The 15,547-nt window shown below is 36.8% G+C and overlaps 1 protein-coding gene and 1 long non-coding RNA gene across 2 annotated transcripts; both read right to left on the bottom strand.

Annotated features, from left to right (window-relative positions):
- Positions 1 to 265: 265 nt before the first annotated feature.
- LOC120330710 (uromodulin-like) lies at positions 266 to 5,154 on the bottom strand. The gene is made up of 10 exons (XM_039397604.2): positions 4,996 to 5,154; positions 4,727 to 4,799; positions 3,977 to 4,124; positions 2,770 to 2,909; positions 2,423 to 2,535; positions 2,081 to 2,219; positions 1,908 to 2,009; positions 1,764 to 1,830; positions 1,200 to 1,398; positions 266 to 473 (listed from the first exon to the last, which is right to left on the bottom strand). The coding sequence occupies exons 1-10, from the start codon at positions 5,048 to 5,050 to the stop codon at positions 325 to 327; spliced, it is 1,185 nt and encodes a 394-aa protein (XP_039253538.2). The 5' UTR covers positions 5,051 to 5,154; the 3' UTR covers positions 266 to 324.
- A 5,620-nt stretch (positions 5,155 to 10,774) lies between these two features.
- Positions 10,775 to 12,591, bottom strand: LOC120330718 (uncharacterized). Its single transcript, XR_005567874.2, has 3 exons — positions 12,385 to 12,591; positions 11,468 to 11,635; positions 10,775 to 11,071 (listed from the first exon to the last, which is right to left on the bottom strand). It is a non-coding gene; the product is annotated as an uncharacterized LOC120330718 (long non-coding RNA).
- Positions 12,592 to 15,547: the final 2,956 nt, after the last annotated feature.

Raw genomic sequence — 15,547 nt, 5'->3', positions numbered from 1 at the left:
CAAATGTACGGTCACCATTTTCAACATGTTTTGGAGTAGAACATACTTTTTATCTGTTATTTGTTAGCTAGTTATTTTTGAAGTGGGACGCGAGACTTTACAAATTCCAAAAAGGCGGCGCGGCCCAAAACGTTTGAGAACCACCGGTTTAGGTAAAAATAAAGAGGGAATGCTGTACCTATGACGGCAATCGAAATATTTTTAAAACTATAAATCTCTTGGCTCTTTGTTAATGCGCCCTGGTAGACAAAAAAGGAGGCAACGATTCTCCAGTACATAAATGTTTATTAGATGCATATAAATCATATAATTAACCGATATTCTTCAAATTGAGCCATTGCTTCTATTTTCACTTTCAAGCCTTTGCTTGTTTATCGCTCTTCTTTTTCGCACGAGGACGATAATAAGCACAATGATTACAACGACAAGTATGACTGCTGCTATTGATGTGAAGATGTAGATTTGTAGAAACTCTAATAGAAATATACTTATGTTATGTAAAGTTCTGCCGATTAGAAGCTCAAATGATCCCGAATTGCGTATGTAAGAAATGTATGCGCAGTGGCGTAGCATCCATCCCCGCAACCCCCGCGGTCGCGGGAGGGCCCACAGCGCAAAGGGGCCCAAGCGGTTAGAATTTAGAAATTTAAGCCGCAAACCAAAAGCTGCAGTGCAAAACAAGTAATGCACATCTTGTATCGTTGATGTTAGGTCTGCTCAAATCGTTTTGTTACGTAACAATGCCAAGGAGTCGTCGATTTTCGGCGTCTTGTGGTTTGATCGCACCGACAAAATTACGAAGGCTGTCAGAATGATGTCGAAAGCAAAACCTCTCAGTGGCGCACAGAAACGCAGAAAAGGGGCAGAAGAGGAAGAACATGTGAAAAAATTAAAGTAACCAAGATAAACGGCAAATTTTAGGTTACCATTGCCTTTTTATAGCGACATGTTATGCTTTTTGACGAAATAAAAAAAGCGTTGTTTTAGCTTATGTCCGAGAGTTTTTAGGGTCATTTTCACAAAATATTTTTGCGGGGGGGCCCACGAGAGTCTTGCTACGCCACTGTGTATGCGTATCAGTTAGAGTCTAGTTAGTACTGACTACTGGAGAATTCCGCCCTATTACCAAAGCGTGGCCATAATGACTAAAAACTGTGGTTTATTACTTTCCACTTTGACATTAATTTAAATCAACTCACTCTGATCTTTTTCAATTTCCTCATAAACCATTTCGTAAGTTCCAGTCCCGAAGTCTTCTTCAACACCCTTGTCCTTGATAGCAACAGGTCCGTATGTAATTATGCCCTTATTCCCGCTTATCTTATCTTCATTAGTGCCAAGATCTCGTCGTCGTCTAGACGTGGCATCTACTGCATCCGAAACTCCGTTGCATACAGGCTAAATATATATATATATATATAGGATATGAAGTTCAAATTTATCCAAAAGAAAAATTGTGGCCTAATCGCATGACGAATCACGGCCTTTAGCCTGTTTGGTTCAAGTCGGCTATAGCAATATTAAAAGTTATTCGTTTGAAATGCTTGGACTTGATGGTGCGGAAAATGACTTGACCGATCAGCGATTACGTAGACCACCCTACGATAATGATGGGTCCAGCAATCATCTCGCACATTACTATTCTCCACGGTGTCCCAAAATAGGACGTATAAATAACATATTTATACGTTATACGCGTTTCTAATATTCTGATGTATAAACAAACCCTCGTAATTGTTAAGTGCATACAAAGTGTTACATACCCCGACTCCCGAGCATCTTTCTTCCGTTTGGTTGCAAACTTTAATTTCACAGTGGAGGTAGAAATATCTGGTATGCAGTAAGCAAATATCAATTAAAACGTATTGCCACAAAATATTGCAAAAAATTACCACGTATGAACTCACTCAACATTGCTTTTCCACTGAAACATCGCAAAACGGAATCGAGCTTTCATGCTATTACCATTTGAAATTATTTGTACAGTGTCATCGTTTGGACTCGAACACCTATCGGTAAACGAAATGAAACGAATGAGTATAGATAATACAATTATCTTTGCTTAAAACCAACAGCATACCTATTTACGATTAGATGGTGATACAACTTCTGTATTGCATGATTTTTATCGTCTGTTGCATAACAGGTTTCTATTGTCGATACAATCTCTTTCATTCCAAATGTATCAGTCACATCCACAGACACGTAGACTGGAGTTCCTATAATTAATTATTCATCATCATAATTTGCAAATGTCAAAGTCAACTATAAATTGATTAGCAACCTTTTTTTATATTTTCAACATATTTTCTATTAGATTTAACAATATTGACGTCGTTGGAATGGCGATGAACACGGGTACAAAAGCTTAAAGGGAGCTGCTTGCATTGAATATATATATATACGTTCTACTACCACGTACCGACTAGAATCGTAGGTCTTGCACTGAACATGCTTTTTGAATTGAAATCGCTTCTCTGATATAATCCCATCCCCACGCCAAATTCACCTCTTGCCGTGACAAAATTCAAAGTTCTGAAATCAAAGAAGTAATCAATTAAGTCGCTATGATACGTCTGTACTAATTCTGTTTTGGTGGTTGGGCGCAGGGTAGGATTCCGAAGTATATTTTAACCGGACACAATCCCCCCATAATATACTGTCCTAGATTAGAGGGACGAAAAAATGTTACATAGATAGATGGTAGTTGAACACGACTTTATCATGTCTTGAATCAATGAAAACCAAAATTGAAAACAAGTAACTTACTCAAGCACGGGTGTCAAAGATAGGTCGGAACTGACAATATATTTTCTGTCGTAATCGCATTGGAATTTGAAGATCCGAGTGGTAGAAGTCTCTTTCTCAAATACAACCTCGTTTGTGTAGGCGTATTTGTCAGATGATACCTACAATAATAGAATAGTTGAGAGACAGATTTTGAAATATTAGTTCAGCACAGGGTGATCCAAACCCTGGCACGCACAACAATTTAGCGTATAATACGCCATTGGCAGATATTTGTATTTATTGGCAATACATTTTTGAGTTTTTCATCTATTCCAACTGAAGTTGGGATTCCCGATGTCGGGAATGATGTTTATTTAAATCACAAAAGTTTAATGTTGTATCTATAAACGTCAAGACGGTTCCATTACTGAAATGACGTCCTGTGATCGGTACAAGGAGAATGAATTGTCTTAACAGGGCCCAGCCGATGAAATGAGTCGCGCTTTCATCTTAACTTCGCACCTTAAGCTCGCGTCAAGCAACCTCTTATATTTTGAGACGTTTTGTGCTTATATTTTAGTAAAAAACACTCCATATTTTCAAGCGTTGGCCATGTGACAGCAGTGACGAAACGCAGAGCTGACTTGGGACGCTTGATTCAAGTTCTTTTTAGCTATATGTCTCGAAATCCCAACTTAGACGGACTTGGTTGTTTTTTGACGATAACACTATGCCTGCTCACGCCGCAAGTTATTAAATTAGTAAAAAATAGCAATTCGTCATAAAATGAGTCTTGAAAAAAAAGGTGACAGAGGAGAAACGTATTTCCTTGCCCACCACAACTGTAGACCACAGTGTCTGGTGTGCTTTAAAGTAATATCTGTCACGAGAGAATATAAATTGAAGCGACATCACAAAGCCAAACACGAGAATGGATACGGAAAATACCACGGTATTTCTCGGGAAGCAATTATAAAATAACTGAAGGCTAAATTTTCTTCTTTAAAAAAGCCACTCATGCAACATAATAATAGGGTGATTAGAACGGTAAACTCTCATTCTTTACTATGGTTAAAGTAAGTAAACTCGCGATATTTTTATCTCTTTTGGGTTTTCTCCGACAGTGGTCCGCGAGATCTCCTCGAATGTTTTTGCGGCCCTTCAACTTCTCAACCTTGGACCACTCCGGTGTAGCATTTGGCTGAATTCAAATAGTGTGAAATGACACATCATCGACGTAATTCACCTTTACTTTCGTTCCACAATTTTTGAAGGGCGGAAACAACGTCATTGAATATCCCCCTCCTGATTCTGCGTTGGAGAAACATTCAGAAACTCCGCTGAAATGAAGTTGCTTCGCATCGGTGACTTCTATTCTCTGATCCGATAGAAACCTAATGTTTAGAAAACATATATATTAGAATATGCAATTCAAGAGTCTTGCTGCACACTAACACAAATATATTTCTGTAACGTTTCGTCTGACCAAAATCAGACAAGCAGTTATCCTGCTCGAAAGTAATATGCTGCCGTTAGATTTTATATAAGCTATCGGGTATCGAAAATACTATTATTGAAGGATAAATGATATGTAAGCCATTTATTCATTCCTGCGTAAACCAAATACACACAAAAAACACAACAATTAACAGTTCTTTCATAGATAGTTATTTTCCTGATAGTTATGACATTACTCTTTTTTCTAAAACATAATAAAAAGCCATACTCTTTACGCAAAGTTGAATTTTTTTTTTAAACATTACTATTGTTGATTGCATACGGGCCAGTTGTTTCTGTTTTTAATTTTCTGACATGGCTTAGTTTGATCATATTAAAAACACTTTTTCATTAGCCATGTCAGCAATAAGAAGTCATCCAGTACTACTGAACCAAGTTAAATGGGCTATCAATTCAATATTTCCATGACAATTCGCCTAAAGTAAGACCTCGCAGGCTTCCTTTAAAAATTGGCCAGTCAATACGGTATACTCTATACCTCTCAGAAAACTCAATGTAGATACTATCCTTCCAGCATCGCAGTGTCGCTCCTGATTGGACTTCACACTTGCCTGAAGAAATAAATATTTCACAATAATGCAAAAAAATTGAAAAACGGTTTTGGAATTTTATCTGTGGAGATTTTACAAAACTTCTTAAACTGCCTAAAGATCCGGTTGTTACGACTCGCTAACCAAATTAGTAGTGAACTCAAAAGTTGTCCACGACAATTCGAGTGTAATGGAAGTCTTTACGCCTAGCACTCACCTAAGCACGATAAAAACAGGATTTGTCCAATAATCCCAAACAGTTTTTGGTTCATTGTTGGTTTATTATACTCTCCACAAACTCATAAATGTTCTCTATACAATTCCTAACTGAAATGATTATTATTGCAGAACCACAGCAAGATATCTAGTCTCTAATGATCACAACAGCAGAAATTTTGTGATACAAGTCTGCAAATTGCCCGAGGGCTGAAAATCTAGCATTGCCAGTAATTAGAACAATATGTCAAATATAAACCTATAGTCTCGCATACAGCTTTGTTGATACACATTTCTTGTCAAACCGTCACGATGGTACAACTTCCCAGCGACCACGTTCAGTCATCAGCTTTCGACTGGTAAAATAATAATAAAAAGCAATAGTTATGATACGTTACGGTGCTATAAATGCTTGTATCGGAAGCTTATACTTCCGATCAACGTTTGGACGTGGATTTTCGATAAAGGTTGTGCGCGAGCTGAGTTTCAGGTGTATATTACAAGCCTTGCGGAAGTACATGCTTATTGCAAACCTTGAACGAGCCGATGTGAACGTCACTGTGTAGGAGCGCAGGTTTATACCTTGTGAGGCATAGGAATGTTGGAGAGAATTGCCTGATTATTAACATCGCGTGAGGTTTACATAACTGTAGAATAAATATTGGAAAATATTATTTTACTCAGTACAGGAGAAATAACATTTTAGTAATTTCAAAGGCAAATATTTGAGAGGCCAAAATTGCTTCAGAACACATAAAATAAATCGTCTGTGGTTCAAAATTCGTCAATGAAAGTTGGAATTCTCTACCGTGCTCATCTGTATTTGATCCGAGAATGTAAATTCGCTTGTACAAACCATTGAATCGGGTGGCGCTCTTACTGCTGTACAAAACCTGTTGGGCCAAATTGGAAAAATTCAAATTTAAATATATAGAGGACTTGCACGGGTCACGTGACTTTGTTTACTGGACGGCAAAAAAACAAAAACGTCCATTTGGCTCCTGTCAGTTGCAAGTCGGATTATAAGTTTCCGTTTTGTTTGGCTGTTAAAAATGGTTATTTCGTATTGTTCCGTTGGCTGTACGTATAGTACAAGTACGAAATAGATCTTCAGTTATATTCCACTGTTTTCAAAAGATCCGGAACGTCGCGCAATGTGGATATCACTATTGGCAGGACTGCTTGGTGTCAAGTCCAGAAGTCATCTCGCTTGTGTTTCACTGTTTGCGGACAGCACTTCGTTGATGGTGAATGATAATGTGCCGCTATCAATTTCTTTAAATATTCATAAGCTCCCTCATTTCAATAGAAAGCAGATGACAAACTACTGTTATTGGTAGGCCTAGTTGCAGACTTGACTTGTGTAAGGAATTAATCATCAATTGCCATAAGGTATTGTTTCCCTAGTTAGCAGGTTATCTATTAGTAAGTGTGAAAAGTTGAATAGATAACTAAAGTTTAACGCCAGTGCTCATGCAAAAAATAACCAGATTTCAATTGAGTTCGCCATCTAGGAATACCCTCGCCACCGCATCTCCAATCAGGTTTCAATCCCATGCGGGGATAGTTATGTGCGAGAGGATTGCAGCTCTCCTCCCACTGAGGGTGGTTCGCACGACCGCCGGCGACGTTCCGGATCTTTTGAAAACAGTGCAATATAACTGAAGATCCATTTCGTTGTCTATACTATACGTACAGCTAATGGAACAATACGAAATAACCATTTTCAACAGCCAAACAAACCGGAAACGTATAATCCGAACTGCAACTGACAGGAGCGAAATGGATGTTTTTGTTTTTTTGCCGTCCAGTAAACAAAGTCACGTGACCTGTGCAAGTCCTCTATATAGGCCTAACTGACTCACAATTGGCACCCAAAGTGACAACTCTTCCCCGTCGACAAAATAGTGTCTCACTGTGTTCATTTTGCACATATTGTCCCGAACTGAAATGCCTCGGTCTCGGTGTATCTTCGGTATTCCAGTTATCGTCCCCTTGCTATGTAGTGAGTATACTTTTATTTCTGAAGGAGTGGGCATAATTTTGCTCACCATTACCACCGTCAGCCGTCACCCATCAATGTGGAAACGAACTTTTCTTTCATTTCTGTCACAAAAGTTAATAAGAAATAAGTTGGGTGTTGACCTCACAACCATAATTTAACATTCACTTGTAGCAGATTATCAGAAATTCTTTTGAACGACCACTTATTTTGAAGTTTTGGGTTACATTTTCGAATTTTTAATTCAAATATCATGATAATTTGTTGTCAGTAATTTTTAGACGCAGCTGCTGAAGTAGGCTAGTTTGAGTAAATGGTCATTTAGGGACGTTTCCCTGACCCCTGAAAAATTTCCCCCATCTTTTACCATAGAAAATTTTTTATTACCGTACTTGTTTTGAGAGCTTTTTGCAGAGTGGACGCTTACAAACTGTTTTACTATGAAACCGTCATTTTTATTATAATATTTAAACACGTGTTGCTTACAGGTACTGGTATGTTAGCTGATTTTAGCCTAGTCTATCGCAGGTTTTTCGTGACTAATTTTTGAATACTAGAACTAAACTGAAGCTTATCGGAGGACATAATGAGATAAATTATTTGATTAACAATTGATTTTTGGAAACACTACTGAAAACTGACAAATAACACGCAAAACCGCGAAAACGAGCCAATGTTTACACATAGATTTTACATAACATGCATTGTCCCTGTCCCTGGTTTACAGCAATGCTTGAATACCTTTCTGAGCAAAAGAAGTTTCTGAGCGACCAGGCGACTGTACAAGTATAAATATATAAGTATAAGTTTATTTCGACTCCATAATCAGCATACCAATACATTTGACAGATAAAAACAAATAAATAAAAACTGATTATAAAATCAGGGAGCAAACAAAACCTTAGATAAGGTTTATAACGTATTAAATATAAGATGGAAGGTTTTGCCAAGAGGAAGTGCTACGTGTTTACTCACCTAAAATTATTAAGTTATTTCACACACGCTCACATTCACCCACCAGCCACACATACACACAACCACTGAGAAGTTATTTAAGTAAGAATAAAACGCGATAAATTTAGGGTATACTATACAGTAAACGAAAAAAATAAATAAATACTAGAAAAGAAAAAAATTATTTGCCACACCATATTGATATTTTTGTAATTGTTGCCACTGCCAAATTGATCGATTTTCTAATCCAGGGGTTCTCAACCTTTTTCCTGTTAAGTACTCCCGGAGTCATGAAATATTCAACACGAACCCCCAGTAATCAGACACCAAACAATATTGTGATATATTGACTAACAATTTAACAATTTTTAAACTGTGTTTTGAAGCAGTGGATCTCAACCGCTGGTCCGCGGACGGGCACCAGAAGCTTTTTTGTCGGTCTGCGAGAAATCATTTTGTTTTTCTGCCGTCCCCAATCGCTTCACCGAACCCGAAATAACGATTTTGCATTGGTTTATTCCGCAATTTCTCTTTCGCCGACATATTGCTGTTTGCGGTTTTAATGGCCTTACGACGTCTTGGCGCCGAGTTTTCACAATTTTCGCTTTTTCGGTTCCGATACATCGCGAGAGCGTCCGTCAAATCTCGCAATATTCAGAAACCCAAAGATCGACGCACGTGTTTTTTCTGTTCTGCATGCCTTTTCTGCATAATATGAACATCCAAGTAAAAGGTTATGAATATTTCTATGTTCAACCCAGAAAACAGTCATGGACAGTATAATACTCCAGGGCTTCGTCTTGACATCACTAAACTATGAGCTTGTTGCAATCCTACAGGTGGTAACAAGACGCGCAACAAAAACATGGGCCGCAGAGATCTTTTCCATGTGATTCACAGCAGGGCTGTGAAACTGGTTCCAAGTCACCGACGACTTTGTCATCTTAATGCAAATTCCTTTTGTTTGAGGCGTTGATTAAATGCAGAGGGATTATTATGAGATCAGTTGACCAACAAAGCATTTTGACATTTTTCAACAAGCATAATGACAATAGGTCCAATTCTGGACAGAGTTTGATCCACTCATTCACTCCACTCCAGTGAGTGCCCGACATTGCATTACATTTCGCAAATATATGTTATTATTTTCTATTCCCCTCATTTCAATTTTTTGCCGATCCGCGAATACATTTTATTTAATTTTACCGGTCTGACAGAAAGGTTGGGAACCACTGTTAGAACTGAGATAAAACAAAAGTATTTGTTTTATTTATACAGAACATTAGTGTAACGGCTGACACTGTTTATTGCAAATAAGTTTCTCAATTTGAGGAGAAAACAACACGTTGTCTTCTGAGATTTGCCAGTTTAACTGCAAAGCTGTGGATTTCACATTGTTGAGTTACAGCAACGCAAGATCAGGGAAAATCCACGCATTTTCCTCTGATAGTAAAGGACCTTGAAAAATAGCAACAAATAAAAACTCATCTGCCATTTAAGTACCTCTGGAAATCTTCTCGTGAACCGCTGGGGGTTCAGATTGTAATAAGTAATTAAAGTTACCGGTAACAGTAAAATTACTATAATTAGGTAAAGTAGGATATGGAAATAAATTGGTTACAAAGGGTGTAACTGAAGTTATCCATTCTTGGGTACTGATTTCAGGCAAAGATGTAGGAATAAGGTTGGTATTTCACAGGATATCGGAGTCTTTTTTTGATTTTTTCCTTATGTGTTTTACTTCATTTAATCACTTTGAAGTAACCTGAAAAACAAAAAATTAAACTGCAAGTAGATGTTTCAATGATTGGGTGAAGGGGAACGCTCTGAACTATTTATTACAGGCAAAAAATAATTGTTTTAATATAATGGGATGTATTGTCATTATATAGCGATGGATAGATGATCTATGATGACATTCTGCCTGGGACAGAGAAAAATTTATCACATCATGCAAAAATCACACAAAATTTTACTATCTATACCTTGGCCAACAAGTCAACTCAAACACCAATACCATGCCTTAACATAAAATGCATGCATACATAAATGATATAAAAACCACATCCAATTTCAATGACCCACAGCAAATTAAAACCTGAAGGGGAGAATCCAACATAGCTCTACTACTCGCCTAGTTGCAACAATTAGTAACCTTGCAGAAACTATATTATACTATCTACAACCCACTCAAACATAAGACCAAGCGTGTATGATAAGGACATCACAGCTAGAAAAAGATAAAAACACGAGCGTGAAGTGATAGAATGTGTGCAGTTATTTAAAGAAAATATCATCCGGGTATGTCAGCTACCTATATATTTAAAAAAATATATATACTCATGCATGTCACAATACCATTTCTTTGGTGCTGGACTAGTTCTGGCCGAGTCATGCAAGATATAACAATATTATTATACCTGTTTAGCATTTTCATTAAAACAATAATGTGCAAGTGTGGAGTGTCCCAAGTTTTTGTCATCAAATACCACCAGTAGTAATTTTTAATATTTGGAAACCAAATGAGACTTGACTTGTTTTTGAAAATATTTTTTGGACTTTAACGTCTTCAAATTTAAGGGAAGAGAATTCCAAAGTTTGGGTCCAGTAAAAGACAAGGAATGCTGACTCACGGATTTACTCATGAAAGGTACGAATAAATCAGAACTACTTCCACGGTTGGAGGTATTTTTGACAAGTATGTCATTAAAGCAATTGGGCAGCGCATTATTATGGAAGTCGTAAGCTACAGATAATATTTCAAATTTCATCATATCTTCAACCTTAAGTATATTTAGTGATTTGACACGTTTTCTTTCCACTGTTGGGTCCAACCTTGGTACTAAATTCTCCAATGATATGGATGGCTTTAAAATATTTCTAAGCAAGCGTGTAAATCAATCCATATTCTTAAGTCCTGCAACAGTGAATGAACTGACCATGGAAATAGTATGCCTCAATGAGGGTAAAGCGGTTGGCGCTGACAACATTCCCAGTCGTTTCCTTAAGTATGTGGCAGACAACATAGCACCTTGTATAACTGAGTTTTTTAATAATTCACTTCGATTGGGGATATTTCCATCTTCACTGAAAATTGCCAGAGTAATTCCAATCTTCAAATCTGGTAATACAAAACAAATTTCAAATTACAGACCTATATCCATATTATCTGCTGTTGATAAGGTTTTTGAACGTCTAATTTACAGGAGGCTAATGGACTTCTTTACAAAGCACGATGTTATAAATAAATCACAGTTCGGTTTTCAAAGCAATCACTCCACGTCACATGCCATCTTAGATACTATTTCTCATATATATGATAAATTAGAGAGGAAAGGTTATGTCAGTGCAACATTTCTCGACCTTAAAAAAGCTTTTGATACTGTCAACCACAAAATTTTAATGTATAAGTTGTGGCATTACGGTATTAGGGGGGTAGCAAATCAACTCCTTACTAGTTATTTGACAAGTAGAACTCAATATGTTCAAATAGGTACATATTGCTCCTCTGTCTTACCTGTGACCCATGGGGTTCCCCAGGGTTCGTCCTTGGGTCCGGCTCTGTTCTTAATTTATATTAATGATCTTGCACGTAGCTCCACTCTATTTTCCAAATTATTCGCTGACGATACGAACCTTCTCGATAGTGATAAGTCTCATGTAGTGCTTCAATCCAGAGTGAATACTGAAATACAAAAGGTTGCTCATTGGATGGAACTTAACAAACTAACATTAAATGTGGATAAATCAAAAACTATGTTGATAACTCCTAAAAAACCAAAACGCATTGATGGTTTAAAAATCCAAATTGGGGGGACTATTCTGGAAAATGTGGAATCGTATAAATATCTTGGTATCGATATTGACAATAAATTGAACTGGGATATTCACATATCCAACATTACCGTTAAATTATCTAAGGCGGTAGGAATGTTGTATAAACTTCGATCATACACCTCAGTGTCAACTTTACGTATGGTTTATTATGCTCTGTTCCAGTCCCATATCCAATATGGCATTGCGGCCTGGGGTTCAGCAAGCAAAATGTTACTGCATCGTATTGAAGTCATGCAAAACAGGGCAATCCGTGCTCTTACACACGCCGGACCACGGTGCAATTTAGAATCCTACTATTATAAGATGAAAATACTTAAAAATGCAGATATTTATAAAACTGAAGTGCTGAAAATTATGCACCAACATCATAATAAAAAACTGCCGGCTGCATTCTCCGGCTATTTTGTTAAGCAAAGCGTCATTCACTCTCATGCAACTCGGTCTTCTGCCAATAGCTCATATTATATGACTCGCTATTCATCTAGCCGCACACAAAATTACATTAAGTTCATTGGTATAAAACTTTGGAATATGCTTCCAGTTACCATACGCTCTAAGAACTATAATACATTTAAAAAAGAATTAAAAAATCACTACCTCAATGCTTATAACATCCAGTAGTCTAATTCACTGGTCATCAATCCTGTATTTGATGTCAATTTTGCTGAATGTGATGTTTTTCTTATTTGTTCATATCATTCATTTCCAGTGTTATTGAATATTTTCACTATTCTTCCACAAGCTACGTTGCCCCAAATCTCTTCGCCGTGTACTTAACCTCTCGTATTGTGATTCTGTTGCCCAAACTTCATTATGTATTTATACCTCCAAAACTAATTCCCTTATTGTGGTTTGCTGGGAATTCCCCGTAATTTATCTCCGCAAGGCAGCGTCATGTCAATCAGAAGCCCGACAGCTGTGACGGTGCCGACCCGAGCATGACGCTGACGATTTGAGCATTTTTTCCCCTCCTGACGCGCTCTTGTTTTTCTCTCGTTTCTCATGATTATCTTCGATTGAACTATTTTCTCCTAACTGACTTCCCCAATTCGACTTACATTTTCCAAATTGTGTTCATTCAAAAAATATATATGTTTAAATCCTGTTTATTTGACTTCATCTGCTGCTGTTTACAGCTATTTAGGTGTCGCTGACACGTTAACTTTATAGTTTATTCGCGACTCCTCGTCTATTGCAGTCGAATTATTGTACGTCTGTTATTTCTTCTCTCGATTTATTTTTACTGTTTATTTGTACAATATTTCTTGCATGACGGAAATAAATATCTGAATCTGAACAACAATATCGAATATGGCTAAGTAGTAATGATTGAAACATTGCTAGTAGAGCTGATTGATCAACACATTGGGATACTTTGGCAGAAACTGCTAGGTTTTTTTTGTTTTACCAATAACATGCATTATTTGTGATTTCCATGACAGATTTTCATCAAAGATAATTCCTAGAAATTTTATTTCTTTCACTCTTTCAATTTCATTGCCATTGAGCAGTAGTTTTTTTGAACAACTCACACTTTTATGCTTGCTTGAATGGAATATTACAAATTTAGTTAGCATTCAGAGATAATTTATTAATCAACATCCAGCTATGAATGTTGGTTAGTTCTTGGTTTGCAACTGTGAATAGATCTTCAAGGTTTTCCCCATGAAGAATCAAGTTCATCAGCAAACATGATCGACTCAGAGGATTTCAGACACCTGGACATGTCATTAATGTAAGCTGGAAAAAATAATGGGCCAAGTAAAGATCCTTGTGGAACTCCGTGCTTCATGACACAAATATTTGTAGAGAATGAGTTTTCATATCGCACAATTTGCTTCCTGTCTTGAAGGTAGTTCCTGAACCAATTGAATGGGGCGCCCCTAGTTCCATAGTGATAGAGCTTACTTAAGAGGATGGAATGGTCAATGGTGTCAAATTGCATGTTGTTTGCATTCAAACGCCTTGGTCAGTTTGTGTACCAAAACATTAGCAGCCATAGCAGTGAATTGATGCTTGCGGAAACCAAATTGATGCGAGTGGAAAACATTGTTAGTTTCAAAGTAGTTTGACATTCTACTATACGTTATTTTTTAAGAATCTTAGAAAATGATGGTCAAAGACTAATAGGTCTATAGTTTTCAATATCTAAAACACTACCCTTTTTAAAGAGAGGAAGAACTTTGGATGTCTTGAAGCTTTCAATGAATAATCCACTAGATAGTGAAAGATTAAATATAACATATTTCAATATTTTGAATGGAATACCATCGATTCCAAAACTTGACTTGGGCTTCATATCGCGTATGATATTTTTTTTATTTCTAATGATGTAATTGGCCTTAAGAACATGGATGAGGATTCTTGCTTCCCAAGATATGAAATGTAATTTTTGTCACAGCCAGCTGGTTGTGACAAAAATTACATTTCATATCTTGCAATTTATTTGCAATTTGTGTATTACTGCAATCAAGTCCAATCAAAGGACAAAAATTTGTTTTATTTTTACCAATAAGTTCATTAATTGTTTTCCACACTGCCTTGATGTTGCCTTTGTGAGAAGCAAATTTAGATTTGTAATAATTTGATTTCTTTTTGTGGAGCAATCGAGAATAAAGGTTCCTGCATTTATTGAACTGTAATTTGTGCTTGTCATTTATGTTTTTATTGTTTATTAATTTATGATAAAGTTTGTGTTTGACTTTGTTGAGTTTGCGTAACTCAGTATCATACCAAGGTTTGTTTGATCTGTTTGTCTGTTTTTTGTAAGGAAAAGATTGAGAGTAAGCAGTGGAGAATTTTTCAAAAAAAATTTCAAAGCAAGTGTTGGGATCCTGGATGCTGCTGAAGTCATCAATATCAATAGAATTCGGTTCATTCATAAAAGTATTCAAGCTGGACAAAGTAAACTGGCGATAAAGCGTTTCAATTCTGGTCTGAATTTGCTTTTCTAGAAGAGAGCATTGTACAATCGGCAGATGATCAGACACACATTCTGCTAAAACAGCACTGTTAATTTTTTTATCAAATACGTTTGTCCAGATGTGGTCTATATAGGTAGCAGAACTTGAGGTTATCCTGGTTGGGCAGTTTATCAGAGAATAATAGGCTAGGTTGTGCATAATATCAACAAATAGCCTGGTATTCATATTGGACTCATCAATAAGATTATAGTTGAAGTCACCCATTATATAATTATAATTCAACCTTTTCATCTTTGAGAGAACGTGGGACAAGATATTCCGAAAGTTAGCATTGTTCAATTCATCAGTTAGTGGTGATCTATAAATAGTACCGCAGGTTATTGTTTTATTTTCCAATGATATGTCAACGAATATAGATTCAAAAACCTTTTCGCACATTATAGTAATATCTTTGCGGACAATGTATTTCAAATCATTTCGAATGTAGAGACTAACACCACCACCTCGGTGATGAGATCTAGGCCTACTATTGGAGATAAAAACATAGCCATCCAGTGCATTGAAATGGCCATTTGTACCAGATACAATCCATGTTTCATTTACAGCAATTACATGAGGCTTACAATTCAGTGAATTAACTAGTGCAAGATCTGATATTGATTGAAAGAGTCATGAAACCACTTAGTTTAAGGCTATCGTTGAACTTAAGGGCATTGACATCACTGAAGCAGATATATTGATTTGAGCAATTGTACAAGAAAACACTATCAATGTTGTTGAATTCATTCATCGGGGCTCCCGAAGTATGCGAACCAAGATGGCGGACATCGGAATGT

Source organism: Styela clava, chromosome 6 (genome assembly GCF_964204865.1).
Source record: "Styela clava chromosome 6, kaStyClav1.hap1.2, whole genome shotgun sequence".
Lineage (NCBI taxonomy): Eukaryota > Metazoa > Chordata > Ascidiacea > Stolidobranchia > Styelidae > Styela > Styela clava.
This window is presented reverse-complemented; position numbering and strand designations above follow the sequence as displayed.

Excerpts from the sequence above, each read along its gene's own strand:
- LOC120330710 (XM_039397604.2), bottom strand. The coding sequence starts at position 5,050 with ATGAACCAAAAACTGTTTGGGATTATTGGACAAATCCTGTTTTTATCG. Across the intron at positions 2,536-2,769 it reads TCTTTGACACCCGTGCTTGA|AACTTTGAATTTTGTCACGG; the intron begins GTAAGTTACTTG and ends CTTTGATTTCAG. Across the intron at positions 474-1,199 it reads GGAAATTGAAAAAGATCAGA|AGTTTCTACAAATCTACATC; the intron begins GTGAGTTGATTT and ends TATTTCTATTAG.